General features: G+C 43.9%; 1 protein-coding gene across 1 annotated transcript; it reads right to left on the reverse strand.

The window, feature by feature from the left end:
* Positions 1 to 258: 258 nt before the first annotated feature.
* On the reverse strand, positions 259 to 14,826 carry SLC46A3 (solute carrier family 46 member 3; the record flags this gene model as incomplete). The annotated part of the gene is made up of 5 exons (XM_080689433.1): positions 259 to 346; positions 1,868 to 2,024; positions 5,492 to 5,575; positions 7,852 to 8,722; positions 14,638 to 14,826. 5 exons carry the CDS (start codon positions 14,824 to 14,826, stop codon positions 259 to 261), a joined length of 1,389 nt encoding a protein of 462 aa, XP_080545559.1.
* Between the last annotated feature and the right edge of the window lie 7,048 nt (positions 14,827 to 21,874).

The following is a 21,874-nucleotide window of genomic DNA, read 5'->3' on the forward strand; positions in this document are numbered from 1 at the left end:
CCTTAATTTCAATTTCTTCTTTAAGTCCATAAGTGAGACGTGTTTTGCAGATTTGTTCTTCACTATATTGGAAATAAATGGCATGATAAGCACGTAGTTCTCATAGTGCACAGGACTGGAGAGAGCCAGGCGCTGTTTCTGTGTTCAGTCTAGAGGGAAGGAAGGCTGTGTAATTGACTGTTGATGGAGCCCTGGCCGTGGAGCTAGCTCATTTTCTTTAGAAGTCACGGTATGCTTTGCGTGCACTGCCATTCACGATCATCTGTCTGCAGCACCCTCACTGGGCTCTTCCTGTACGAGGAGCGCTTCATTGCCTTCCTCACTCTGACCCTTGCACTTGACCACCCTGCAGAGGCAAGAGACATCGTGAGATGAGGACAGAGGCGATGCACACAGAAGTAACCTGCGCCCGACATTTCCACGGTGATGTGTCGTCTAGTAAATTATGTAAAATACGTATAGCAGGAGCATCCTGGCATTTTGAATCCAACTGACTCATTATGCACTTCATCTGAAACCAACAAAAAGTCCACAGGAGTTTGTTCTCTTCCAGACCCCTGAGCTGGCCCAACGGTCCTGCTGTCTCCTCTATGGAGTCCCCATAATATACATACAACTAAAGATATTACTGAAGTTTCTGTTCAAAATCTGAACCAAATCTAGGAAACAAGGACTTTGGAAATAATTAAAACAGCATGTAAACCAGGTGTGGTGGCGCACGCTTGTAATCCCAGTACTTGGGAGGCTGAAACAGGAGGATTGCAGTTCCAGCCAGCCTCAGCTACATAGCGAGGCCCTCCATAATTCAGTGAGACCTTGTTTCAAAATAAAAAAATAGAGCTGGGGGTGTAGTTATGAGGTAGAATGCCCCTGGTTCCATCCCTAGTACCAATAAACAAACAAAAAACCCTCAAAAAACAAAAAAAACAGCATGTAATTTTTTTTGGGGGGGCAGGTTTGGGGATGGAACCCAGAGGCATTCGACCTTTGAGCTACACCCTATGCTCTATTTTTTATTCTTTTTTCTTTTTTTTGGCAGGTCTGGGGATGGAACCCAGGTTAATTTGACCTCCAAGCTACATCCCCTGCCCTATTTTTTATTCTCTATTTTGAAACAGGGTCTCACTAAGTAGCTGAGGCTGGTTCAGTGCCTCCCTTTTCAAATGTGAACATTCAAATAAGTACAAAGCACAACATTCTCTCTTTTTTTACACTCAGTATTTGGTGTATTCTCCCAGTCCCTGCTTTTAGCCAAGAACTCATATTAAAATAAATCTTGTTACAGCAAAATTTTGACCATTGGGGTATTAAATGCTAGAGAAATCATAGTTTGATATATACATCTCTATTTTTAGATGCTAACGTAATTGGTTATTTCTATTTAAAGAGACAGGGACTGCTTCTTGGGGACTCTGACCCAGTCATTCCTTTTCCCTGTTTGGCCAGCTGTGGCATCATTTCCTTCTTCCTAAGTCTCCCAAATTACTGGCAGGTGTCTTCACATCCAAAAGTTCTTGAGAAAAGCACATCTGGCTGGGCGTGGTGGTGCATGCCTATAATCCCAGTTCTTGGGAAGCTGAGGTAGGAGGATTGTAGGTTCAAGACCAGCCTCAGCAACTGAATGGGAATCTCAACAACTTAGCAAAACCCCATTTCAAAATGAAAAATTAAAAAGGTCTAGAGGTATAGCTTAGAGGTGAATGCCCTTGGTTCAATCCGTAGTACCAAAAGAAAAAAGAAAGAAATATATATATTTGGTATATTCAGAGGCAAAATTTTAATACACCTATGTAATTTTACTGGTGAATTTAGGAAATTCGTCTAATCCATCCGCTTTTTGATAGAATGGTTAAAAATAATTACATACCACAGACTGATCACTGGAATGAGAAACAGACCAGCAGACAGTAGAAAAACGAAGCCTGGATACCAAGCAACAATGGCTGAATAAATTGCAGTAAAGGAGGAACTTGCAATGACTCTACCAAGTGTTTCTAAGAAAGCCAGGCAGGCAAACAGGGTACCTGTTTGGGGTAGGGGTATGGGGAATAAACAAAAGACAATTACAAAAGACACAAAGTAATGGAGAAAATCATTATTCACTGAAAACACCAAACATGTGAGCCCTGCTTGGTGCATCAAAACTGTCTCCTCAAAATTCCCAAGAAGTCAGAAATGCAGTTTTCAGATGAAGAACCAAGACAAATAACTTTCCTCGGACTTTTGGTGTGATAGATGTTGGAAACCCCAAACCTCTGGGTTCTGATTTAAGAAGGTACACTGTTTAAGAAGCATGCAATGACTACCTGGGTGCTCAGAGCTTGCCATCAGAGAGAAATGGACATTATTTAACCAAGTTTTAGTTGTGGCTAGAGGAGTTGAACTTCCAAAAGGCAGGCTGGCCAACTTGACAAGCTCTTCTTGCTCTGCCCTAGATTCCATCACAAGGTATAAGATTCTGTGACCATGTTCAGTCAGGGCCCCTGACTTTACATTCCCAGGTGATTTCTTCTTTCTGCAGATTTTATCATTAAGCCACCATGCCTGCTCAACTCATTCACCAAGTTTGCTTTTCCATGATACAAAACTGTACTTTTTGACAGTGCAAATCATGAACATGGTATTTTCTTAAACTGATAGGAAGGAGAGGTGGAGCTTGACTATTACTTTGCACAACTAGATTATAGTTTACATGTCTATATTCTAATTTTCCCCAGGGTCTTAGTCTTTGAGAACATATATTGATTTTTTTCAACTTAAACCTTTCCATTCTATTATATATATGTTTATACAGTGCTTCAAATTTTTCATCAACTGATAGGACATGCATTCCAAAGTATAAGTTTATCTCTGCAAAATATTGTGTGGTTATTTGTGTGTCTTGATTGGACACAATGAAAACTATGCCAATGTCAAGTGTGCGTCTGCGTCAGTTGCTGTGATGTCCCCGGGGCCCTGCTGTCCTGGTGTATGGTAGACATTTAATAAATGTTTGTCAAACACATAAATAAAAGCTTAATTCTAGACCTCACTCATCAATCATCATTGAGCATGTAGACTTACTGCATCCATGGTTTATGATAATCCACTAATTAAAAGCAAGGACTCCTACTCACCTGACTACAATATTATTTTCTTTTCCTTGTATTCTCTTGTTACAGCCAGAAATAGTTCTGTGCTATGGAGGATAGAGTGCACAAAACAAGTTCTATTATATAAGGGTGTTAATCCATTCTTGATGGGAAACAGCTCAGACACAGTAACATCTGTTTTGCAAATATTGCATTATGAAGGAGGTTTGCCTGTTGCCGAACTTCTCTGAGCATTCAAACTTATTTAGTGGCTACAGAGATAAGCAAGATTTAATAAATGCAATGGAGTTTATCTTCCTTTTTATTTCAATTCAATAGAACTCAAAGGTCAAGTCTGTTTTATTTGTGTTCCAATTTATAATTACAAGGAATTCATGAATGGTCCCAAAGGAAGATAGTCCAAGATGAATGAAGCTATGCATTTTATATCTGTATATAGTACAGGGATTTTTAAACAATTAACAAAATTTTGTTTCCTTCCTTCCTTCTTCCCTCCTTCCCTTTCTCCCTTCCTCTGCTGAGGATTGAACCCAGGTTCTAAGGTATATTAACTATATGTTCTATCACTGAGCTACACCCTCTGCCCTTTGCCCTTGTTATTTTAGATAACAGAGATAGCGAGAAGCATCTGAGGGCCTCTGTAATATTTCCTTTCCTATTATTATTATTTTTTTTTCCAGTACTGGGAATTGAACCCAGGGCCTCACACATGCTAGGCAAGCACTCTACCACTGAGCTATATCCCCAGTACTCTTCCTCTGACTATTATAAAGTACTTTCACAAATATGGCCATTTTTTAAAAAAATCATGAAGGACAGAAAGTCCCTCCCCAAATGTAAGTTAAACACTTTTAAATTATATATGTGTGTGTGTGTGTGTGTGTGTGTGTGTGTGTGTGTGTGTGTGTACTACCATACTCAGCTTAAATGCTATTATATTTAATAGTATGATTTTTAAAAGATTTATAAATAAAATCAAATATAAGCAAAGATATGCTCACACCTACTAGTTCTGATTAGGAATTTAACTATTCTCTTCTTTCTGGCTGGGGATTCTCTGCCATTCCCTTTGTCCATCTGGTCCCCTAAGCCCTGACCTGTGCTGGGGAGGCTGGTCCAACTTCCCATCCTGCTGGGTCACAGGAAGGAAGGAGGACAAGATTATGGTGTTTCTTCTCTGTTCCTTCCTTATTAAGGCAGCCCCCTGGCGGCTCCCCCTACTCTATGCTGCCCTTGCTGGAAGTCTCTGGATTTGAGCCAGAGGAGTGGGATCCTCTTTCCTCCTATGAACCTGATTCAGGTCCTGAGTAAGAATATAACTTGAGGCCTACATATATCCCCTAAGAAGTATAGTCAGACCTCCATATCCAGGTACTCCATATCCAACGAGTCAACCAACCAGAGATGAAAAGTATGGGTAGGCCTATGATAGTCATGCTGCACTACATATGTGGTCATTTCTTCTCATCATTATGCCCTAAACGATAATTATAAAAACTACTTACACAGCATTGACATGGTATTAGGTATCATAAGTTATCTGGAGATTATTTAACATGCAGGAGGGAGTGCATGGGTTTTACATGCAAATACTATACCATTTTCTATAAGGGGTTTGAGCACCTATTGATTTTGGTATTTGAAAAGGGTTTTATTTTATTTTTTGGTGGTACTAGGGATGGAACCCTTCTACCTCCGGGCTACACTCCCAGACCTATTTTTATATTTTTTTAATTGGAAACAGGGTCTCTTAAGCCAGCAAGGCTGGCTTCGAACCCGTGCGATCCTCCTGTCTCTGCCTCCCAAGCGCAGGGATTACAAGCGTGCGCCACCACGCCCGGCTGAAAAGGGTTTTATAAACAACCCTTCTTAGATATCAAGGGAAAACTGTATTTAAAATTCATAAATCTGGCATCAGATGCACCACTGTGAGCCCAGCCACTTGTGAACCTGAGGCAGGAGGATCACAAGTTCAAGGCCAGCCTGAACAACTTGGGGAGACCCTACCTGAGAATTTAAAAATAAATACATAAAAAAGTCTGGGGGTATAGCTCAGAGGTAGAGTGCCCCTGGGTTCTATCCCCAGAACATGCAAAAAGATAAGAAAAAAAAACTCATAAAGCTAGTTAATGAACCATTAATTATAAAAGATGCTGTGTCTCCTACTATGAGAAACACGCCTCTGTAATGGCCCGAAAGGCCAGACACAAATGTAGAATTCTCAGACCTTCTCCTGGCTCCTGGCTGGAGTGTAAGCCTCTTCCTAACAGAGCTTACCACTCATTCAAAAGGAAGGCGGGAAGCAAAGGTGTTGGTGCATATTCCAAAGCATCAAAGATTGATTGTACACAGACTCAAGCTAAGACATTCATTATATTTCTTAAACAAATTCAGCCTACCTTGTTCAGTAGGACGAACCACTTTTGACAACAAGGACCGCAGAACAGAGAGTGGCATAATAATGAAAAGCAACGGCCCCCTGACTGGGAGAGAAACGTGGGTAAATAAGCACACACGGCCAGGGCAGAGCAAGAGGGCCGGCGGCAGGTGCACGCTCTGGCCACACACCGCGTTTCCTTCAAGCTTTCTAGCTTCTTGTGTCTAAAGACCGAATGAATTAACTACAGAGTTCTATCTGGTGGATTAAAACAGTCTATCGACCCAAGTGCAGTGGTGCATGCCTGCAATCCCTATACCTGGGATGCTGAGACGGGAGGATAGCAGGTTTGAAGAGCCTCAGCAAGAAGCAAGTGGTGAGACCCTCATCAACCTAGCAAGCTCATTTCCAGTCCCTAGTAAAACACACACACACACACACACACACACACACACACACGCGCGCGCGCGCGCATGCATGCACGCACGCACACACACAGAGTCTCTGGGCAGAGCAGTTGAAGGTTATTTTATTTTTGTAGTACTGAGGATTGAACCCAGTACTACCCAAATGATATCCCCAGCCCTTTAAAAATATTTTTTTTGTTTTTGAAACAGGGTCTCACTAAATTGCTGAGGCCAGTCTTGAACCCGTGATCCTCCTGTCTCGGCGTCCTAAATCCTGGGATTACAGGTGTGTGCCACCATGCTGGGCCAAAGGTTACTTGACTCTAGAATTCTTATTCCAGTACTAAGAACGAAATCCAGATCTAAGCAATCTGCTGGTTGAGACTGAGCTGCCTCCTTTTCTAATGATGTTGGAACTGATTTCATGAGAGTGATTGCTGATAGATTTTTGTCTTGGTTTTGTTTTTGTTGTGTTCTTGCTTCTTCAGACTTGGCATTCTTAGTGTCTGCATTCCTTCATGTACAGGTTTGTTTCTTGGTGAACAGGCTTCTTTTTTTTTTTTTTTTTTTTTGGTGGTGCTGGGGTTCCTGGAAGCCCTTCTACCTCCGGGCTACACTCCCAGACCTATTTTTACATTTTTATTTGGAAACAGGGTCTCCTAAGCCAGCGCGTGGCTGGCTTCGAACCTGCGCAATCCTCCTGTCTCTGCCTCCCAAGCGCGGGGATTACAAGCGTGCGCCACCACGCCCGGCCTTGAACAGGCTTCTTATCTTAGCAGATCATCCCAGTGGCTGAATAACTTCATGAATAACTTCATAAATTATGATCCTTAACAGTAGAAGAGTTTTCAATTTTGTCAAGAAATAGTAACACAATACACAGTGTAGATCACTGAAGGGTTTCAGTGTCTTCACATGTTAACTTACAGGCCTTGGCGGTTCTCAGGGAAGCTGTGAGGAAATCTAGCATGTACTGCATAGTAATATTGCTTTGCGCTCAGGGCTCTAGAGCGATCCAACATTCACTATAACCCTGTGAGTGAGGAGCTACTGGCCCACTCTACAAACGAGAGAACAAGGGCTCAGGGGAGGTAAGTCACTTGCCACGGTCACTTCGTGGCACAGGTAGAAATTAAGTGTTTGGCCACATTGCTTTTCTGCTAAGTAGTAGGGAGTTAACACCTTTATCAGAGAAAAGACTAAACTGAACCTTTGCCAAAGCCCCAAGTTCCATAACCCTTTTCAGTACAAGATCACATTCAGCCTCTAAAAAAAGGTTTTGAGGTATGTAGTCAAATAAATGGTCCAGTTTGCAAAACAGTAATTCATTACGAGTCAGTTCATGAAATGACTGTTTTGCAGGTAGATTGGCCTGCATTCCAGAATTTTCTTCTTGAAAAGGGTCTGGGAGCCGCTCTTCCTGGCGCTGATGGGGATGGGTCCAGCAGAGCAAACCCCAAGTTCTTCTTGCTTCCCTCATCTCCTTGGAAGCAAATTATGGGATGTCTGATTTTGTGGAAAGTTTATAACAGTACTTTTTATTCAGGTTTCTACTCTATTACTGAATGGTGAAATTAATTTTCTGGAGCTCATCCAGTATTTTTAAAATAAAAGGAAAAAGACAAATATCAGAATGCTCTTAAAAAAGGGAATTTAAAAATATATTCAAAGAATGTGAATTTTTCTTATACAACTTTTGAGTGTACTTTGTATAACTGTCCTAAGTATATTTTTGTGGAAAGTCACCTTCTTAGCAGCATTTTAAGAAATGTTTACTTTGGTGAAAGCTATATTGAGGAACTGATTTTTATGACGAATGGCCCTTGAAACAATTTTTTGGCAAATGCAAATTTGGAAGATTATGGTTATTCAGTGAGTAATATAAAGGGAACTTTATACTAAAGGCTTTCTGCTAACAGACATTGATTTTACATAAAATCAAATACACAGTTCCAAGGCTATGTTTGTAACTCACCTAAAAACATCATCAGTGTAGTTCTAGCAAAAGCCGCCATCACCATTCCCGCCATGGTGGTAAAAATTCCAATGAAGGCAATATAAATATCTTCCATGCAATAAGAAAAAAGCCATATCCCTAGGAAACTAGTCAAAAAAGAGATACTATCCAAGGCTGAGCCATAACCTATAAACACTTCATTCCAGCAGAGCGGAGGACCCAGCTCATAGAGGGTGAAAATTGGGGAAACGCCAAGAAGCACGGTAAAATAAGTGACCATCGTAAAAATGAGCAAATAGAGCAAAAGCCGTCGCTGACCGGAAGCATCTTTAAAAAGCATGTAAGTTCGATAAAATAGGGCTTTCAAGCCTTCACAGCATGACATAGTAACGTTCTGAGATGAAGACTCTTTCATTGGCTCATCAAGGAAAAATATAATATAGATCAAGTTAACAGTATTAACAATAGCAACAATTAAAAACGACCACACAAAACCCAGCTCTCGAATAAAATAGCCAGACGACAGTCCCGTCAGTGTGGTAACGACTCCAAACAGAAAGTCCGTGGTAGCTATTCGAATAGTTATCTGTTTGGCTTCTTTACACTGATCGACTATATAGGCAAAGCAAGCTCCCCAAAATGTGGTGTAGTTGCCACAGAATGCACCGAGGAAGGTGGATGCAATCAAAAGCTGGAAAGGAAAGGCAAAATAAGAAAGCAAATAGAGCCAAATGCTGGTGACCAGGGTACCAGCAGAACATAAAACCATTGGGAGCTTCCGTCCGTGTTGGTCGCTACTAGACAAGAGCATGAACGTTGACACCAGGCCAGGAACCAACCCACTCATTTCCATCTGCAGGCTAAAAAGAGATGCTTTTTTCTGAACTTCCTGCAAAGAAATTAAAAGAAGACAGTGGTTTTGCAGAGGTTTACACAGTGCGAGTAAGAATAACATGGTGCATACTTTTCTTGAAGTCGTCAGCAGATCATAGGTGGGGAATCTCTGGCACCTGGGGAGTTCTGAGACAATTTAAATGTTCATCCAGTTCACAAGGCAGGCTTCAAAAGGTCACACGGTCATCCACACTCAGTCATGGTATTCAAGTACTTGCCAGGGTGGGCACTTGAATCCGGAAAAAGAAAAATGTATGTCTGTCTTACACGGAAGGCCTGTACATCATGGGGATTCTGGTACTGGCCATAGTGTTATTCTTTTTTCCTTTTGTAAACAGTTTGCACTGAGAGGTCATGGCTACTGTTGTAAAACAAGAAGGACAGCCTTGCCATTCTTGCTTAACATGGTGCTGGACAAGCAACAGAACCAGGGACATCTGACCTCCCAGCTATACCATAGCCTTTTTTATTTTTTGTTTGGAAACAGGGTCTCGCTAGGGTGCTGAGAGTCTCACTAAGTTGCTGAGGCTAGCCTCGAAACTGCGATCTTCCTGCCTCAACTTCCCAAGTATGGGATTACAGGCATACTCCAACTCAGTTGTCCTTTTTACCTGTGTCTCCACAAATAGACCACTGGGAAATGTGTTCCTTTATGTGCTAAACAGAAACTTAAAAGAAGGTAAATCCCAAAGAAGAGGCTCACACTGACTAAAGATGATAGCCTGACATGAACTAAAAAACTCAACTCCTGAAAACAGAGAGGACAGACACACACACACACACACACACACACACACACACACACACACACACACGCAGAGTCTGGCAGCCAAGACAGTCACTAGACTAATCTTTTGATGAAAAAAAATTGGAGTGATATAAAATCAATTCCTGCTTGCCATTTCTCTGAATTTCCCAAATGTAATATACAATGTACCATTTTTTACAATGAGAAACTTTGCTCACTAAAAACGAGAGATTTATTTATGTTCTATCTAGAAAGAAGTCCAAAGGATTCATGAATTACAAAAAATATCAAATATTCTCTTCTCTATTAGAGCCTGACCTCTAAAGACAGTGCCCGGCACAGGGCCAGCAATTACTAGATATTGAATGAACAGTCAAGTAATAGAGCCCTGTAACTCCCTAGCTGACCACATACCCTTGATGCTTCCTTATCTGACAAGTGGGAATGACAGTCTCCAGTTGATAGGTTGGCTGTTGGGAGGGTCAAACTTAAACATACGGTGCTTTGTACAAGGCCCCGGCACCTTGCCAGTGCCCGATGAATTTCACCTGTTTAGTTTTTACTAGGTTAGGGCATATCTTTGTATTTCCTATAGATATAGAAGCTATCAAAAATAAATGTTTATGAATAAATAAATAATGAACAAATAAATGAAACATTATCTTCCAATCTCAACCAGATGTTCTACTTTGTGGTTCCTCCTCCTGCGCTGTCTCCTCATTTCTGTTACCACTCCTAACCCAATCTTGCATACAGACCACCTCCTTCCTCGTCTGTGATCTAGGTTTTAAAATATAGATTTTTTTTTAACTAGGACAAACTCAATGAAAAGTCAGAGTTGAAACATAATAAAAATTGCGTGGATGTGTCTTTTTAAATGCTGGAGAGTTACAGTTATATATTATATAAGGGTAGATAGGAGAAGTTTAAAAAATGCTATTTCCTAACCAAGATTAAACAGAATGACAGTGTACTGAGACAGGGATAAATTAGGGCAAATAAATTTAAAGAAGTCATAACTTCATAGGGTAAAGTATATAAGTTAATTCTAATTGAATAGAAGATACTCCATTTCTTTTTTTTTTTTTTTAAGTAAAAGTCTGCTGGTAACAAGGGATTGTGTTCAATATTAAAAGGCTTATAAACAAATTCCCGAGCAAAAATGACTTCATGATCTGTTGAGTTTCTCCTGTACCCCATTTTTTTTTTTTTTTTTTTTTGGTACTGGGGATTGAGCTCAGGGGCATTCTACTTCCGAGCTACACTCCTCTCCCCCAGCCTTTATTTATTCTTTTGAAGCAGGACTCACTAAATTGCTGCGGGTTTCACTTAGTTACTGAGGCTGGCCTCGAACCTGTCTCAGTCTCCCAAGTACTGGGATTACAAGTGTGTGCCACTTTGATGGGCAGAGTTCCTACCTTAAAAGCTGTCCAAAAAGAAAAACTCCAATTGCCAATTTACTCCATCAACATGAATCATTTAACAAGGGAAAGAAGGAGTGGTAAGGGGGCTAAACATTTCTCCATTCACTAAAGTCAACGGACACGCTCAGGACTCTTTATCTCATCTCTCCTTAGCCAAGAGTCTCCCTGCCACCGCCTTGACATTTTATTAAGGATCCTTTCGAGATTAACTTTATTGCTGAAGAGAATTACGTAGGTGTACCTTCTAGTCACAGGACTCAGAAAACTTGAGTATTTTAAAAAATAGCTTAAATCAATGTCAAGTTTTCTCTATGAATGTGTAAATATATATATATGTATGTATGTGTGCATGCGTATTAATACAAAACGGGTTAAAAAGGGACTTTTAGCCAGGCATGGTAGAACATACTTGTCATCCCAGTATTTGGGAGGCTGAGACAGGAGGATCCCAGGTTCAAAGCCAGGCTCAGGAACTTAGGGAGACTCTATTTCCAAATGAAAAATAAAACAGGGCTGGGTGTTGTAGCCTGGAATTAGAATACTTCTGGGTTCTATCCTCAGCAATAACACACACACACACACACACACACACACACACACACGCATGCACGCACGCATGCACACATGCACACAAAGACTTTTATTCATAAAGACTTTCAGAATTTATAATAGAAGTTCGAGAACACAGTGAACTTTCTGTTTATACCCTAAAATTCATAATAGTATCTTGCATACTTTTGGTACTAGAGATTGAACCCAGAGGCATTCTAACTCTGAGCTATACCCCCAGACCTTTTTATTTTTTATATTAAAACAAGATCTTGCTAAATTGCTGAGGCTGGCCTTGAACCCGCAACTTCCCAAGTTCTGGGATTACAGATGTGCACCACCACAGTCAGCAGTATCTTGCATTTTTAATATTCAGCTGTGTGTGTATGTGTGTTATAGAAAGGATAAATAAATATGGCATAGTAGTAAGGAGTCCTCTCACACAATAAATCTTTTGGGGAAGGACAGAAAGGGAAAATTTTGTGCTGAAAAAAAAAAATCACTGATCTGGTTTTCTTAGGGACTCACCCTGTGCCAGGACATCTCTTCTTTTTGAGGTTTCAAGAATATCCCACAAATTCCTAAACTCCTTTGGAAGGCAAGTGGCCAGAGCCCACCTGGTGGTGTTAGAGCAGAGCCCACCTGGTGGTGTCAGCTCTGGGATGTGTGTGCTCTGAGGAGCAGAGCAGGGTCAGGATCCTGAGGAGAAGGGGCAGAAGGTGGTGCCGCAGGTGGAGGTGCCTCCTTCCCAGAAATGTTCCTGTGTACATGACGAGTAGGCCCCACTCCCCATCCCTGCCATGGTGGGCAGAAATGGCAGAGTACGGGAGGCGGGTTTCTAGTTCCCCACTCTGAGGAAAGGCAGCAGAGGCAGGAAAGCACCAACATCAAGAGAGGGCTCTATGGCAGTATGTTCTCTTGAGTAAATTCCAATGAAAAAAATGTATAAGAAAGATCAGCTTGAGCCAGGTGTGGTGGCGCACGCTTATAATCCCTGCGCTTGGGAGGTGGAGACAGGAGGATTGCGCAGGTTCAAAGCCAGCCTCGCTGGCTTAAGAGATCCTGTTTCCAAATAAAATATAAAAACAAATAGGTCTGGGAGTGTAGCCTGGAGGTAGAAGGGTTTCATCCCAGTACCACCAAAAGTAGAAGAAGAAGAAGAAGAAGAAGAAGGAGGAGGAGGAGGAGGAGGAGGAGGAGGAGGAGGAGAAAAAAAGATCATCTTGAAAGTGGCCCATGTCTTCTAAATGAGACCACCGGGCCAGGCCAGAGGTGCGAGTGAGTACCTCTCATCTATCACTTGCTCGCTGGCAGAGGCTACCATGGGGGCTGGACCAAGGCCTGCCCCCCTGGGTGAGCAGAGGCTCAAGTGCTCTCCCTCACGCCCTCCTCTTGGGAACAAGGAGATCTGCTCCCAGGGGCCAGGTAAAGGAAGCACAGAACCTAACAGAACTGACCAGCCTGTGGCGCCTTCTGGCTCATAAGAACAATAATGAGACATCCTCAAAGGGAAATGAACCCCTTGGCTCATCTGTGTCCCTGGCCTTACTTCACTGTCTTCTGGCTGCCCACAATATAGCAATTCCAAGAAAACTTCTACCAGGGAAATGAGTAAGGTCCCAGGCTTACTCATGAGTAAATGAGTAAGCTGGGCCAGGCTCTAGCCAGCTTCGGGGAGCACCCTGGGAAGGGCGAGAGCCGTCCCTCTGGGACCCTGGGTCACTTCCTGACCTCAGGCTCATCTCCCATCACAGGAGACTCTCAGAGCCGGGGGAGGAGACTGGATTTTGTTAAACTCTTTTTCTCTATGGCCAGGAAAGCAGTGCCAACAACTATATCATCTCCAAATACCTGTGATAGGAAGAGCTCCAAGTTTCTAAGTGAAGTTGGGGTTTGAGGCATTGTAGGAAAAAACATTGCCAAAATTGGATGCTGCTGCCCTGGATTTTTTTTTTTTTTTTTTTTGGGGTATGTGTGTGTGTATGGTACTGAGAATTGAACCCAGGGGCATTCTACCTCTAAACTACATCCCCAGTTCTTTTATTTTTTTATTTTGAAACAGGGTCTTGCTAGGTTGTTGAGGGTCTCCCTAAGTTGCTGAGGCTGGCCTCAAACCTTTGATCCTCCTGTCCCAGCCTCCCAAGTACTGGGATTACCGATGTGCGCCACCATGCCCAACTCTCCCTTGCATTCGGACATCAGGAGACTTTCATCAAAACTGACTTAGGGACCAGGAGATTGGTGGGTTATCTCCAGTTATAAGTAAATAGAAAGTAAAGGGGAGAAGGAAAGGCCTTAGAATATCCAGCTAAACATGATCAATGTCCCGGGAGTAAAATGAGTCCTCCCCCCTCCACAGGCCCTCACACGGAGCAGCTGGGGGGGGGGGGAGGCAAGGATGATTTTCTACCACCACCAATGTCAAGTGTCGAATGCTGCTTCGCCTCTGGCCGGTGACACACCTTGCTCACAGTCTGCAGGGATAGGCACTTTCTAGAGTCCCTGAGAGAGGAGACATGCATGTACTGTGGAAGGGAGCTAGGAGAGGGACCACAGAGAGGCAGACGTGCCTCATCTCACCCACCCCTGTCTATCAAGTAGCTCATTCCAGCAGGATCTGGCCCGCTGTTTAGACTTTTTTTTTTTCAGACAAAGAAAGAGGATAAACAGAGAGGACATGAGACTATGCTGGGATGAACAAGTGCCACATGAGGTTCTCCCCCCACATACTGCGGGTTGAACCTAAGGATGCTCTACCACTGAGTTATGTCACCAGCCCTTTTTTGTTTTGTATTTTGAGACAGAGTCTTTCTACTTGCACAGGCTGGCCTTGAGCTTTCAATCCTCCTGCTTCAGCCTCCTGAATAGCTGGGATTGCCGGTATACACCACCTCAACAGGCAAGAAGGGGATTTTAAAACGGGGAAGATTGCCTGGCACAGCAATATCAGCTACTTGGGAGGCTGGGGCAGGAACATGATGAGTCAGAGACCTTGTGTAAAAGAAAAGAAAAAAAAAAACAGAGAAAAATTAAAGATGAGCTAAAAACCGAGTAAAGGTCATTTGGTTTGGGATTTAGGAGTCTGATGGTCACTCTTGGGAAGCCAATGGCCAATGAACGTCTTCTTACACGTAAAACCCATTTGACATTCGCTTTGGATTACATTTTAGGCACATTTTAATTTCTTACCTCCTGGGCTGCATAGATCGGGTTGCTTTTGTTTTTTTGACACTCAGAAATATTGCTATCAGGTGCAAAGCTGTAGTTGGTTGTTTCTTTCCATATTCTCCTATACACATACTGCGTGGTCAGCGGAGAGATCAAAGAGACAGCAAAGGCACTAAGAAGAATGGCGGGTTCAACAAATCGAACCTTCATACCGCTTGGGTACGTAGCTGAATTCTACAGAAACAGAAACCAGAGGGTAACGCCTGGCATTCTTATCCCAGAGGCTAGATTTGCAAAAGATAAGGACGTGAACATAAGCAAATTACAGAACAGAAATAGCAGCAGAAGATTCCTTTTGACTTCACTTCGCTGGACCCAGAGATCTGAGACGGTCACACCTTCCATCTGTAAGGGCAGGGCAAATTAGGACTCAATCTCCTTTGATTCTTGGCAATAGCCTTCCCCAATTCTCACCCATCTCGGTCAGCCAAGGGCGACACTACAGCTCCTACACTGCATTCCAGCTGGGTTTCATAAGGTAAACAATGTAGTTCCCCATGGGACACAGTAGTTACGCAACTGTTAGGCTGATGCTTTTTAACAGAGGACGAGGGGAGCGAGCCTTCTATAAAGCAGCTCCCAGTCGGAGGGGGGTTTTCAAAACTCACCCCACGCCGAGGCTTCCCGCCAGGCGGGCAGGTCGGACCTCGTAGGGTGACAGTCCTGGCCGGGGCGGGGGCGCGGAGGGCGCGCAGGGACGCGGCCGCCGCCAGGGGGGGCCAGGCGGCGCTCGGCCGGGCCCGGAGGGAAATCCCGCTGAATTCCACCAAATACGCCTGCCCGCCCGGGAGACTCGAGCCCGATTTTAAAGCCAATCGAGATAAGCATACTTCCTGCGGCGAGTGACACTCGCGACGCTCGCTGCGCGGCGCTCCTCCGCGGCCCCGGGGGGGTCTCGGCCAGCTCCGGAGGCGCGGGCGGCAGATGCTTCCCCGGCGGTCGCAGCGGGTCGGTCGGCTCCGCCCGCCGGCCGTGACTCAGCCCGCCCGCCCCGCCGCGGCCCCGCCGTCACGGTCCCGCCCCACTCTCCCACGATTGGGCCGCCGCGGCCGGTGCCCCACGGGGATTGGGCCGCCGCGGCGTCGCTCTCGTGCGCCCGCCCCCCGAGGCGCTGCGGGAAGGCGGCACTGTGGAGCTGGCGGCGCCGGGGGCTCCGGCGGCAGTCCCGGGTCGCTAAGCACGGCAAGGGCACTCAGATCTGTTGCAAAAGGAACAAGTTTGGTCTGCAGCTCCCTGTAGCATCCCGGTCTTATGGGCAGGTGACGCTGAAGACACGTACTCTAGGGGACGAGATATGGGGTGTGGGCAGAGGTGGTACTGGACAGCGCTCCTGTCGGAGAGCTGGCTCTGATTTGGGATGTGGCGCTGGGTCTTCCTGGTGGTGGTGGCCTTGGGAAAAATTTAAAATCTCTGCGAACCTCCCTGTCTCTGTTAAGCTGTCTTTATCTGTTAAGCAGGGAATAGGTCTTTACAGGGTAATTTTAATTAAGCGTGTACAGCTAGGAGGAAACCCTGGGGGCATCTCCCTAAGAAAGTGCTAGAATTTAGCCTGGAGTAGTGGTGCGCACCTGTCATCCCAGTGCTTGGGAGGCTAAGACCTGAGGATATCAGTTCCAGCACAGCCTTAGCAACTTACCGAGATCTTGTTTCAAATAAAGAATGAAATGGGAGTACTTGGGAGGCTGAGACAGGAGGATGACAGGTTTGCGGCCAGCTTCAGCAATTTGTGAGGCCCTCCACAACTTAATGAGACCTTGTTTTGAAGTAGCTATATTTTTCTGTTACATATATATGCCATATTAAACTGATATATAGTTCTTATTGATTAAAATCAGTCTTCTGACTATAATCTTAAAAATATTGAATAAACTGTCAACCAAAGCAAAAAAAAAAAAAAAAGAATAAAATAGGTCTGGAGCTGTAGCTTGGGGGTAGAATGTCCCTAGGTTCCATCCCCAGTACAACAACCACAAAAAAGAAGAAGAAGAAGAAGGAGGAGGAGGAGGAGGAGGAGGAGGAGGAGGAGGAGGAGGAGGAGGAGGAGGAGGTGGAGGAGGAGGAGGAGGAGGAGGAGGAGGAGGAGAAGAAGAAGAAGGAGAAGAAAAAGAAAAAAAGGAAAAGAAAAAGAAACAGGGCTGGGCTGGAAGTATAACTCGGAGGTAGAATGCCCCTGGATTCAATCCCCAGTAACACACACATACACACACACACACACACACACACACACACACACACACACTATTATGGGCTCAAGTTTTTTTTATTTGGGGACATGTTAAAAAAAAAAAAAAAACAAGACCTTATCGGGAGTAGTTACTCTGTCAGGAAGTGAGGTAATTCTATGCTTAAGCATCTAGAAGGAGTCAAAATCAGATAGAGGTTAAAGTCATGCTTGATAATGAAGTCCTGAATCCTGAATATGGGTCATTTTTGTGGTTCAGACACTGTTCGGGTTTGGTCTATTCAGACAAGATTGTGGAGTGGTCTTTTTTTTTTTTTTTGATTGTAATTAAGAATAGTCTTGTCTGGTACTGGTGTTCTTTTTGTTTGTTTGTTTGTTACTGGGAATGGAGCCCAGGGGCATTCTACCTCCCAGCTATACCTCCAACCCTATTTTTATTCTTCATTTTGAAATAGGGTCTCACTGAGTTGCAGAGGGTCTCACTAAGTAGCTAAGACTGGCCCTGAACCTGCGATCCTCTGTCTCAGCCTCCCAAGTACTGGGATTACAAGCGTGCACCACCACACACTTGGTACTGGTGTTCTGTGGAATTATTTTTGGTCAACAAAACAAAACATCACGGCCCAGAAAAACGCAGCAACTTACTGGTCCAGCTGATAGTTGCAGGCAAACCCTGAGTGTCAAAGCCACATTCTCTCCATCCGTCCTGGGGTCACTGAATGCGGTCTCAAAAGCCTTCTGTTTGAACTCTAATTGTTATTTAGTAGCTTGTGACTTTGAATTTGCCCCTTAACTGAATTCTAGCACTTATGAAACACTTGCTATGTGTTTCCAATGATGGAACACAAGACTTTGGAAAGAAGGTATAGAATAAGGTGTGGTTTGCTAGGAAGACATGATATTTATAAATTGCAGTCCATTGTGCCAAGTGGCAGCCGAGGGACAATTGACAGGGGAAAGGGCCACTGAGGACAGCTGACTCTGGTCAGAAAGAGTTGGTCAGGATAGGAGAAATAGAGCTCTGACTCCCCCGTGAGAACACGGGGAGACAGTAATCTACCCAGCAGGGCTTCTGGAAATTGTACAGCATCGCATATTCTGTTGTTATTACTACAATAACATCTATTTTGTGTAAAATAACATCTACTTTCTAAATACTTGGGTTCACTTAGATCCTTTTGTTAAGTGTCTTAACTATCAGAAGTTAAAATAAGGACTTCAAGAGCTCTATAAAACTAAGGAGGTCAAGGTCATGCCCCAAAGTTTACTGTCCTGGAACAGCAAAGGTTTAGCTCTCAAGCGACATGTCCATCTTGTGTCACTGGGAAGCTTCCCTTTGATCATTTTCACCTGGAGACTCAGACTAATGGAGCTGTCATCTGAGCATTATTGCTGGCACCAGGGCAAAGGAAGAGGAAACCTGGTGAATCTGATACCAGCTCTTAAAGGCTTACTCTTACAGGGCACTTCTGTTCCTGGAGCGCTGGCCAGAACAAACTACAGGACCATGTACAGAGATATAATCCTATCATGTGCTTCCGAGGAGGAGGAAGAGGAGAAGGGAGTGGAAGAGATAATGATCTGAGCTTATGGAAGACATGGGGAGTCATTTATCATCTCCTCCTCCTCCTCTTCTTCCTCCTCCTCCTCCTCCTCCTCCTCCTCCTCCTCCTCCTCCTTCTTCTTCTTCTTCTTCTTCTTCTTCTTCTTCTTTCTCTCTCTCTCTCTTTCTCTCTCTCTCTCTCTCTCTCTCTCTCTCTCTCTCTCTTCCTTTCTTTCATACTTGGGTATTGAATCCAGGGACACACTACCACTGAACTGTACCCCCAGCCCTTTTTATTTTTCATTTTGAAAGAAGGTCTCATTCCAGTGCTTGGGAGGCTGAGACATGAGGTTCATATGTTCAAAGCCAGTCTCAGCAACTTAAGCTGTCAGCAACATAGCAAGATCCTGTTTCCAAATAAAAATTTAAAAAATTGGGCTAGGGAGGGGTTAGGCCAGTGCCGGGGCCAATGGCTGGCATCGGAGCCTGCTGTGAGGCAAGGCCAATGCTGGGGTCTCTGAGGCCGGGATCAGAGCCTGCCGAGGGGTTAGGCTGGTGCTGGGGCCTCCGAGGCTGGGATTGGAGCCTGCTGAGGGGTTAGGCCGATGCCGGGGCCAGCGGCCGACATGGAGCCTTCCGTGAGGCAAGGCTGCTACTGAGGCCTCTGAGGCCGGGATCAGAGCTTGCCTTGAGGCTAGGCCGGTGCTGGGGCCACAGAGGCCAGGATCAGAGCCAGCTGAGGGGTTAGGCTGGTGTTGGGGCCAGCGAGACCAGAATCGGGGCCTTCCATGAGGCAAGGCCGCTGCTTGAGCCAGTGAGATCTGGATCAGTCCACCCGGTAGCCAGACCACTACTGGGGCCATCAAGAGTGGGATAGGTACTTGCATCGCGGCATGCACAGAGAAATATCGCAGAAAATTAAAACCAGATGCTTCCCCTAATCAGCAAAAACTAGAAGGAAAGGGGTAACAGGAAGAGGTCGAGCTATAGAAAGGGCCCTATAGTGAAGCAATTAAGGTGACCAATCAGAGGGTATGGAATAGGGGAGGATGGAGACTCTTTAAAAAGCAGGAGGCACATAAACAAATGTATCAAAGTTAATCACCAAACAAGCATGGGATGGAGGGAGGGGGAGAGAATGGGATGGGGACTGGATGAGGGCTAATTGGATGATGTGTGCTTGTATATCCTCTCAAGTCTTGTATTCCAATGTGATATATGATTACAATGCACCAAAAAAAATTTTTTTTAAATTGGGCTAGGGAGTGTATATCTCAGAGGTAGAATGCCCCTGGGCTCAATGTTCAGCAACACACACACACACACTTGCTAAATTGCCGAGCATCACTAAGTTACTGAGGTTGGCCTCAAACCTAGGATCTTCCTGCTTCAGCCTCCTAAGTACTGGGATTACAGATGTGCCCCATGGCACCCAGCTTCCTCAAATCATAATTTCTCAAGAAGACATTCTTTCTTATGGAACAGAAAGAATTAGTATCCAATATGCTTCCATGCCTAGCTGTTCCTACTTTTCTACATAAAGAAGAAAGCCAGGCCTTCTTAATGTATTCTGCTGCTCACCTCTATGGTGACAATTATCATTTGAGCCTTTTACATTTTTTCTGAATAATACTAAATGCTTGAGTATATATAAATTTAAAAAAGCCTTAATCAACTGTTATTGGAATCTGTCACTATCCTAGGCACTGTAGGTGAAATGAAAGAAGCCAATACACCATAGCTGGTCACCAAAGGAGTCCCCATGCCTGTAATCTCAATACTTGGGGAGGCTAAGACAGGAGGATTGCAGGTCCCATGTCAGCCTCAGTAACTTAGTGACATTCTTGGCAACCTGTTTCAAAACAAAACAAAGCAAAATATAAAAAGGGCTAGGGGTGTAGCTTAGAGGTAGAATGCCCCTGGGTTCAATCTCCAGTACCACAAAAGAAGGAGGAAGTGGAGGAGATGGAAGAGGTGGTTGAGGTGGTGGAGGAGGAGTTCTCTTGCCTTTATTTGGTAGGAAAAGATGGGACTATGTGAAGGGAGCAAAAATGATTCTAAAACAAGTGTATAGACATTATCAGGTCATCAGAGACCTGTCACTCCTGTTTACCCATTTCCATTATTGCTCCTCACAGGCTTAAGCTTTCTTCCTTCAAAGACTAAGAAGACATAGGAAATAAGGGCTAGCTGGGCAAGGAGAATAGCCATCGACCAGGTGGAATATCCTGCCAGTGTTTTCTTAAATGTGGAGCAACAGTGTTATAGTTAGATATAAAATGTCCCCTAAAACGCTCATTATTAATATTCAGGGTTGATATAATTGAGTCCTGAGGGTTGTAATCACCAAAGTGGATAAATCTGTTGCAGTGGATTTACCTGGGTGGTACCTGGTAGGCTGGTAGAGCGCGGCTGGAGGTGGGTCCCTCGGGTGTGGTCTTGGGGACTGTGTTTGGTTCCTCCTTCCCCAGCTCACTCTCTCTTGCATCTGGCTTCCATGGCGTGAGCACAGCCCATTCTTCTCTCCTCTCTACTTCCTGCCACCACGCCCTGAGACCTATGATCTCTGGACTCACATGGACCGAACCTGAAACTGTAAGAAAATAAATCTTTCCTCTAAGTTACATGATCATTCTTTTAGGTTATAGCTGCAAGAATGCTGATGGAGGCAAACAGGTATAATCTTCAGGGTAGGGTCCTCCAGGAGGATTTGGAAACCTTATGTTTTAGGTTCAGTGACCTAGAGAATTTTTACATACTTTTATTGATGCATTGTAATCATACATCATAATGAGGTTCAAAGTGATAAAAATATGCTTGAACACAACACTTGGTGTATTTTTCTCCAGATCTCACCCTGCTCCATCCCTCACCCTGCACATGTTATTAAGGTTGGTGCTGATAATTTTGCATATACATAGTATTATTTAAACTGTTCCCTTCATCAACTCTCCTTCTGTCCCTAAATTCCTTTCCACTATTTTACTGGAATTTCTCCTCATTTACCTAAAGTCTCTTACTTCCCAATTTCTTGCTGGCTCCTACATTTGAGACTGGCTAATCTCAGTCTAATATTCTAATGTAAGCCTATAATGAATTGCCCTGCAATCAAGTACAGACATTTGATTTCAATGTCTGTGTTTTTATTTCTGTTTGTGATCATGTTGGCTCCAAGGGGAAGTATTTTAATAATGTTGGACTAATGGGATATGATAGTAAAGTATATATCATATATATGATATACCTGTGCTACATGAGGACAAAACAGTATCATATCATATGGTTCAAGAGAAGTATTTCTACTCTTCCAATAAAAAGTGGGAGAGAGTTAAACTCTCCCCAGGCACAAGAACATACACACTGAACTCAGAAAAGAACCCACACTGTGTGGGACAGTGCCAAGTTCAAGTGGAAAAAGCCAAGACAGAATATGGCAGCTACAAGATTTTATTGTTTTCAAGGAGAATGTAACT

This window comes from Muscardinus avellanarius (assembly GCF_963383645.1).
Source record: "Muscardinus avellanarius genome assembly, chromosome: 2".
Taxonomy (NCBI): Eukaryota; Metazoa; Chordata; class Mammalia; order Rodentia; family Gliridae; genus Muscardinus; species Muscardinus avellanarius.